This window comes from Oryx dammah, unplaced genomic scaffold (assembly GCF_014754425.2).
Source record: "Oryx dammah isolate SB20612 unplaced genomic scaffold, SCBI_Odam_1.1 HiC_scaffold_8, whole genome shotgun sequence".
NCBI lineage: Eukaryota > Metazoa > Chordata > Mammalia > Artiodactyla > Bovidae > Oryx > Oryx dammah.
In genome coordinates, this window is record NW_024070192.1 from 18738215 (window position 1) to 18746861 (window position 8647).

General features: G+C 51.6%; 1 protein-coding gene across 5 annotated transcripts in view; it reads right to left on the reverse strand.

Moving 5' to 3' along the window:
• Positions 1-237: 237 nt before the first annotated feature.
• Positions 238-8647, reverse strand: part of CD300LG (CD300 molecule like family member g) — a 12307-nt gene continuing 3897 nt past the window's right edge. For 4 of the 5 annotated variants that reach the window (XM_040245205.1, XM_040245203.1, XM_040245204.1 and 1 more), the window contains 3 exons: positions 6796-6848; positions 3185-3304; positions 238-2704 (listed from right to left, as the gene is read on the reverse strand). In XM_040245205.1, the coding sequence (XP_040101139.1) occupies positions 2591-2704; positions 3185-3304; positions 6796-6848 (287 nt within the window). In that variant the 3' untranslated portion in view covers positions 238-2590. The remainder of the gene's footprint in view (positions 2705-3184; positions 3305-6795; positions 6849-8647) is intronic. The other variant, XM_040245206.1, reaches the window with a different exon arrangement.

The following is an 8647-nucleotide window of genomic DNA, read 5'->3' on the forward strand; positions in this document are numbered from 1 at the left end:
CAATCCTTTCTTGACAAGGAAGGAGTTGAGATTTTTTCCATCCTCCTTCCAAAGCCTGGAATGCAAGCTGAGTAGGAAGACTGATTCTGGACTCATGCAGCAGTGAACAGTAGCTTGCAGTAAACAGCAGCCAGCAGCAGCTGGCTTAGTTCCCTGACCAGAAGTCCTAACTGCTAGACTACTGGGCCTAAATCCCCAGTCCTTGACAAGAAAGAAATCTGAAGAGGAGGCAGAAGGTAAAGAGAAAAGTAAACATTTATTGGAAAAGCAGAATACATGCAGAAAGAAGCATGAGTGAACTCCGAGAGTCTTGAGAGCCGTGCCTTTGGGAAGTTTAAATCCTTTATAAAGAGGCAGTTATACAGGTCATTGTCTTCCCTCTGGCCAACTGTCTTGTTTGTCCCCCTGGCTAATTTGTCTCAGGACTCTCCCCTAGGTGAGGACACACCCCTCAGCCAAGATGGATTCCAGCCCAGAGGCCTATGGGGTGACCTCCCTTCCTTTTGCCTCCCTTGCCCCATTCAGATTCAGATTCAGTTCAGTCGCTCAGTTGTGAGTGACTCTTTGCGACCCCATGGACTACAGCACGCTAGGCTTCCCTGTCCATCACCAACTCCCGGAGCTTGCTCAAACTCATGTCCATCAAGTCGGTGACGCCATCCAACCATCTCATCCTCTGTCTGTCCCCTTCTCCCCCTGCCTTCAATATTGCACAGCATCAGGGTCTTTTCCAATAAGTTAGTTCTTCCCATCAGGTGGCCAAAGTATTGGAGTTTCAGCTTCAGTATCAGTCCTTCCAATGAATATTCAGGACTGATTTCTTTTAGGATGGACTGGTTGGATCTCCTTGCAGTCCAAGGGACTCTCAAGAGTCTTCTCCAACACCACAGTTCAAAAACATCAATTCTTCGGCACTCAGCTTTCTTTATAGTCCAACTCTCACATCCATACGTGACTACTGGAAAAACGATAGCTTTGACTAGACAGACTTTTGTTGGCAATATGCTCTCTAGGTTGGTCATAGCTTTTATTCCAAGGAGCAAGCGTCTTTTAATTTCATGGCTGCAGTTACCATTTGCAGTGATTTTGGAGCCCCCCAAAATAAAGTCTGTTACTGTTTCCATTGTTTCCCCATCTATTTTCCAGGAAGTGATGGGACCGGGTGCCATGATCTTAGTTTTCTGAATGTTGAGTTTTAAGCCAACTGTTTCACTCTCCTCTTTCACTTTCATCAAGAGGCTCCTTAGTTCTTAGCTTTCTGTTATAAGGGTGGTGTCATCTGCGTATCTGAGGTTAAAGGAGGGGGAATATGGGATCTCTTGATCTTTTGCTCCAACAAAATTTAGTCCCTCTTTGTTCTTGCCAAGACTGCTATCTTAAAGTGTCCACATGAGACAAATCCTGGCTATTTACCCTGTTTCTGTTGTTACTTCCATTTCAGAGCACAAACAGGAGTCTGATTATAAATGCCTAACCTGGAGTCCACCTCTCTCCTGTCTCAGGAAATGCAAACAGGAAGCTAGTTGAAAGTGTCCGGCCTGAAGCCCATCTTTTTCTCGCCCCCAAGAAATCTAAATAGGAGGAGGCCAGTTGTAAATGCCTAGCCTGGAGCCCATCTTTCTCCTACCTCAAGATTGGATAGACAACCACTCCTGGCCAGTCTTGGGCTTGGCCTTTCCGATGTGCACTTGACCTGAGCCTGGACTCAGGCAGGTCCAGGAAAGCCTCCAGCTGGGCCATGGTGTGGTGGGAAGAGCAGGCCCTACTGGGGGAAGAGGGAGACTCCACACATCAAATGTCGACTCTCTAAGCTGGAGGGACCTGAGAGCTCAACCAGCCCACTGGTACTCAAACACCAGTGTTAGAATCACTGGTGCACTTGGAAGAAATGCATAGTCCCAGGCCCAGCCTCAGAGATGGTTCCGGTAGTTTATTTTCTTCTTTTTTTCGGCAGTACCATGCCAGTGCCCCTTGCAGTGGAAGCATGGAGTCCTAATTACTGGACCACCAGCCAAATCCTGGTTTGGGCAGCTCTTGATGGGCCCCCAGAATCATCTTTTTAACCAGCTTCCTGGTTAAAAAGGGATGCAGGTGGTTCACAATTGGCTTTGAGAAATCAGGATCCAGGCTAACCCCACAGGCTCCCTCCTCCTCACCAGCTTATGTGGGAGAACTTAGCCCTGAGTCTGAGGATGGAAGGAAGGGAGGAGAAGGTGGCGTCTGGAAGGGGAATTAGAAGGGACCTGTGACTGGGCACCCAGGCCCAGGGGACCCCCCATAGCAGACACAATCTTCGACCAGACCCTCTGAGTCCTGCCTGACCCCTCGAAGGTCCAGCGGCTGTATGCTTTGCCAAGGATGTGACCATCTTGGAAAGGTCCCAGTTTCCAGCTGGAACTGTGAGGCCACCGCATCAGGCCCCAGGGCTGACGAAGCCTTCAGGGTCCGTTGAGATGGGCAAGAGGAAAGCTTGGGAAGGGTGGGGGAGAGACCTGGACTCAGGCAGGAGGATTCTGAAGTCACAGCAGAAAGCTTGTCCAAGTTAGTGCAAGTTCAGCCCTTCCAGAGATTCAAGGAGGGCGTTCGATGGCTAGACTGAGCTGAACTTTGAAAAGCCCGGCTCGTCCCCAGACATGGGGAGGGTAGAGGCTGGGGTCATGTCTCCCTTATGGTCCCGCCAAGAGGCTTCGTCATCCTCTGAAGTCTGTAAAGACAACGGTATGGGGTGAAAATCGGAGCCCAGCTGGGGGATCTCCAGGCAGCTACTGGGTCCCCTCTGGCCTTTCCTACAACCTCTGGGCCTCTGTCCATCTAAGAGATGTAGGACTAACCACTCCTTCTCCCCAGGATCCCCCAGGCTTTGTTTTACTTCCCCCATTTCCCCGTTCCCTGGGGGAACATCCTTATGGCCTCAGGCCCGGTTCTGACTGCAGACGTGGAAATCCTGCCAGCCCAGGACTCTTTAAGCTGTCACTCCTACCATGCTACTCAAGAATTTTTCTGGGTCAGAAAGAAAGAGGATGTGAAGTCAGGAGCGCTGGCTTCCCGGGTGAAATGGCCAAGACTCTGCTTATGGTGGGGGCAGTGAGTGAACGCTGAGAGCAGGGCCCTCTCCCACTTCCCTGCATTGTCAGAGTGGAGCCAGGCTAGGTGGCTCCAGGCCCCCAGAGCCCTCTGTCCACACCTGGCTCAGGCACCAGATCTCCGTGTTGGAGCTGGTGGAGGGCTTGGGGCTGGCGGGAGGCCCAGTGGGCTCTGCAAGCTTGATCACAGTGGACTCCGGGACCCAGCTGTTCCCCAGCGCCTGAAACACAGATTCACTTAGAACAGCCTGTTCTCGGGGGCCACAGGGATGGGCTGCAAGCCGGAGCAGCAGGAGGGACAAGCATCGGGTGGGCTGTGGAGTCAGAGTCCTTAACGGCCAATTTACTCCATCTCAGTGTGACCTTGGGTGAGCCACCTAACTTCTCTGGAGCCCAATTTCCCAAGCTATAAAATGAGGAGTGAAATATTCCTCTTAGGAAAATAATAAACATTTCCGATAATATTTTATCACACTCAACAACTGGAACTCCTCGAGTGATTAATTTGTTTCCATGATTGTTATTTCTCTCTTTGAAGCAGGAAGACTGTGCAGGCTGCAGGCTTTCTGTCATAGGCCGGAGACAGCAAAGTAGGACACTTCAAAGACTCACCGAATAACAAACAGCACAGGAAAGATTCCTTAGGAACTGTCATCTGAGCAACCCCTCCTTGATCAGATGAAAAAACCGAGGCCCAGGGAGGAAAGACGGGTAGTCTAGAACGAGTGAAGCAGCCCATCTCCTGACACTCAGCTGCTCCCATGGATACTCAGGTCTGAGTGCTGGGCCCCTCTGCCTCTCACTTTCTTGCCCAGCAGCTGGGCAGAGCAGAGGCTGGAGCTGGCCGAGGCCCCCAGCCACTTCTCCTAAGGGTACAGCTGCCCTGAGTTGGACCAGCCAGCAGATCCCACAGTCTGATGGGCACTGAAGCCAAGAAAAGAAGCTCCCACTTCCTGGATAACTATGAGATGGCTTATCTCACTCGTTCTAATCACAGTTCTGCTGCTGCTGCTGCTGCTAAGTCGCTTCAGTTGTGTCTGACTCTGTTCGACCCCATAGACGGCAGCCCACCAGGCTGTCCCGTCCCTGGGATTCTCCAGGCAAGAATACTGGAGTGGGTTGCCATTTCCTTCTCCAATGCACGAAAGTGAAAAGTGAAAGTGAAGTCGCTCAGTCGTGTCCGACTCTGTGCGACCCCATGGACTGCAGCCTACCAGGCTCCTCCATCCATGGGGTTTTCCAGGCAAGAGTACTGGAGTGGGGTGCCACTGCTTTCTCCGAACCACAGTCCTGAGAGATGGGAAAACCGAGGCTCAGAGAGGTGATGTCACTCGCCAGGCATCACGCAGCAGGCAGGGCTCGGGCCTTAAACCTGTGACTATCTGACCTCAGATCCAAGCTCTTTCCTATGCTATGCTGCCATCCTGGCAGGGCCTCACGCATACTTCTCTTAGTGACAGCGTTTCTTGTCTACTAACTGGCCCCGGCTTTGAGCAATACCCTAGCTGTGGGGGCTGGGGGCAGAGGTGGACGTGTGAGCCACGTCTAGTGACACCTGCCGGCTGCTGGGGACAAGGTAAGAGTCAGAACAGAGTTTCTCAGGTGAGATGTGACTGGGGGAATGAGGGCCTGAAGGCATGGGCGGGGGAGAGAGATGTCCCAAATGCTGTCACTCGTGGCCCTTGTCCACCCCAGCCCTGCCTGTGGCGAGGACGTGGCGGCGCTGGGCTGGACCAGAGAGCTCCCGAGGTCACTTCCATTTCCCATGAATCCCATACTGACAGTTTTGGGATTTGGTCAAAACCCAGTCATTGCTGACCACTGACCAGCAACAGCTGCAGAAATGTCACCTACTCACGGGTGACCGAATTTGAAGAAAGAGCTTCAGGGGAGCAGAGACCAAACCACATATGTAGCCTGTGGCCAGGACCACTGCCCTCTGCCCCAGGAGCATCTGCATCTCTCAATGGTCCCTCTGCCCAGGCGGTGGACCCTGGGCTGTTCCAGCAAGTGTGGAGGCATTTTCTGGATTCTATTTTACAAGATCTATATGAGCCTCTGTTTCTGCATGTGTGCTAAGTTGCTTCAGTTGTGTCCAACTCTATGCAACCCTATGGACTACAGCCTGTCAGTCTCCTCTGTCCATGGAATTCTCCAGGCAAGAATACTGGAGTGGGCTGCTGCGTCCTCCTCCAGGGGATCTTCCTGACCCAGGGACTGAACTCACATCTCTTGTGTCTTCTATACTGGCAGGCAGATTCTTTACCACTAGCGCCACCTGGGAAGCTTCTAGAAAAACAAGTAGTGAGGCAGCATGGAGATGCTCCCTCCCGCCCAGCCTCTCTTTCTAAGTTGGGGAGGGGCGAGCCCCAGGATGTAGAGCCAGGAGGAGAGTCCTGGCGGTGACCTCGTCAGCCCCTGCATCTGTCTCCATTACCTCTGCCTCACTCCCATCCACCCCGTTGGTCTTGTTGAGCTTCCTGAGACAACAACAGCTGCTTCCTAAGTGAAGGACGGCCAAGTACCCCATCCCACCACAGGCCCTCCCTGGGGGGATCCAGCCTGAGTCTTTTGTCCTTGCTGGCGCCAGGAAAGAAGGCAATGGCAGTCCCCCTTTCCTGCTCTAGTGTTTAAGGGAATCAGAGTGGAGGCATCTCAGTAAACAGCTGAGGAAGGAGGGTTCGGGTGGGGTGGTGGGAGGAGGCAGGTGGGGCTGCTGTCTTCTAAGGGGTGACCTTCTCTGTAGGGTGCTGATATGGAAAGCGGGGTCACTCCTTGCAGGGATAAGGGAGGGGCCTGGCAGCAGGTAGCCTCTCTCCAGGAAAATGGGCACAGAGACCCTCCCCCATTCTTCCTGCCTCCTGGCCCCTCAGTCTGAGCATCAGGGTAGCACACTACCTTGGTCTCAGAACCAAGGAAAGCTCAGAGAAGAGTGCTCTGGAAAGAGGAGAAATGAGAGTCAAGAGCTCTGGAGCCACCCACCGCCTGCTGTGTGACCCTGGGCAAGACGTTTTCCCTCTCTGGGCCTCAGTGCTCTCTTCTGCAAAAGCAAACTAGCATCTATTGGTAGTCATATTCCAGTGTGCTGTCGGAATCCCCCAAGGCTGCATTTAAAATTCAGGTTCCTAGCCCCATCCCTCGGAGAAGGCGATGGCACCCCACTCCAGTACTCTTGCCTGGAAAATCCCATGGACGGAGGAGCCTAGTAGGCTGCAGTCCATGGGGTCGCACAGAGTCGGACACGACTGAGCGACTTCACTTTCACTTTTCAGTTTCATGCATTGGAGAAGGAAATGGCAACCCACTCCAATGTTCTTGCCTGGAGAATCCCAGGGACGGGGGAGCCTGGTGGGCTGCCGTCTATGGGGTCACACAGAGTCGGACACGACTGAAGCAATTTAGCAGCAGCAGCCCCTGCAGGGTTTGGTTGGGACTGGTGTAGAGGAGAATGTTTCTAATAGGCCCCCACCCCAAATCCTACCCCCAGGTGTTTTGAAAGGAAGTTTGTACCAAACTTAGAGAAAGGCTGGGTTAGATGATCTCAAAGACCCGCTGTGGATCCAGCTCCAATGTTCTCTGATGCTACAAGGAGAGGAATGAGAACGGGGCCCCAGGCCAGAAGCAGAGACCTGCTGGCACCGGATGGAAAGTCAGGGTGAGTCTTAAATTCTGGCCTCGGGGCATCTGAGCGTGGGCCTGCCTCCTTCCTTACCAAGTGGGAGAGATGGACCTTGTCCTTCTTCTGTGTCTCCGAGGCCAGCTGAGCTGAAAGAGAGAGGAAGGAGCACCTTGAAGCCGGGAGCTGCTCCCACAGAGATGGATGGCCCCTTGCACCTGGGGCTTTCCAGGCAAGAAGATTTGGCAGAGAAGCCCAACCCCTTGGCAGTGACCCTGACTTTTGAGATCACTACATGGAAATCCCTGTGTGGGGGCCAGAAACTGGCTAGGGAAGTGACGCTGGGTGCTCGGGTCATTAGTTCTTAAACCTCAATGTGTGTATAGGAAGTTTTATTAAAATGCAGATTCTAATTCAGTAGGTTGCGGTTGGGGCCCTAGAGTCTGAATTTCTAACTGGCTACCAGGGGATGTCGCTGCTGCCAGCTGGGGACTGCAATTTGAGAGGCAAGGGGCTACAAGGCTCTGAGGTTGTGACTGGAATGTTTTCACCCCGTGGAATCTTCCCGACTCCTCTGAGGGGATCTAGGGACATGGGCAGAGTTGACATTTCTTCCTGGGGGGCCACACAAGGAGGAGGTGGGTGGCAGGCCCATCGTTTCCCATCACGGCCACTTGCACTGGCACAACATTGCCAGTTGGCAAATTTGGCTTCCTGGCTCTACTGCTTCCCAGCTATACCAAGGGCAACCTGCTTAACCACTCTGTGCCTCAGTTTCTTGCCCTATAAAATGGGGTATTTGCAGGTATTGTAATGCAGGCGTGCATGCTAAGTTGCTTCAGTCATATCTTGACTCTTTGTGACCCTATGGACTGTAGTCTACCAGGCTCCTCTGTCCATGGGATTCTCCGGGCAAGAATATTGGAGTGGGTTGCCAAGCCCTCCTCCAGGTGATATTCTCGACCCAGGGATCAAACTCTTGTCTTCTGCAGCTCCTGCATTGCAGGCAGATTCTTTACCGCTGAGCCACCAGGGAAGCCCAGGTATTGTAATAAGTAGTTCCGAACTCCACAGTATTGAGATTAAAGGAGATAAAAACAACATAAGCCACACCACGGTGCCTGGCACAAGGCGTCTCCCAGTACTGTTATTTTAGTTAAACCTTCTTTATCTGTGCCATCCACCTCAGGAGCTACACGTGGCCACTGAGCACTGGAAATGTGACTACTTTGAATTATACTGGGTTTCAAAGACTCTATATGAAACACTGAATGTAGAATATATATAATTAGTATTTTATATTGATTCCATGTTCAAATGATAAAGTTTTGGATGTATCATGTTAAATAAAGTTTATTATTAGAATTAACGTCACTAGTTTCTTCTTTATTGTGTGTGACTATTAGGGAACTCTTTTAAAAATTTATTTATTTCTAATTGTAGGATAATTGCTATACAATATTGTGTTGGTTTCTGCCATACATCAACATGAATCAGGTACACATATGTCCCCTCCCTCTTGAATCTTGCTCCCACCTCCCACTCCATCCCACTCCTCTAGGTTGTCACAGAGCCCTGGTTTGAATTCCCTGAGTCATACAGTGAATTCCCACTGGCTATCTCTTTTACATATGGTAGGGTGTATGTTTCCACGCTACTCAGTCAGGGAATTTTAAACCACACATGTGGCTTGTATTCTATTTCTGTAGGCCATATATCTGGGGAAGCTGAGGCTCAAGGAAGTTAGGTGACTTGCCCAAGGCCACACAGCTAAAAAATGGCAGAGCCGGGAATTTGAAGCCAAGACTTGAAAGGGGCTGAGCATCTCTAGAGACGCAGCAGCAGGTGTAGGGCCTCAAGGTACATCCTGTTCAAGTGCTCCGGCCAGCACTCCACTCGGTAGTCAGTCTTCACACAAGGTCAGAACCTGCAGAGACTGGATATGGAT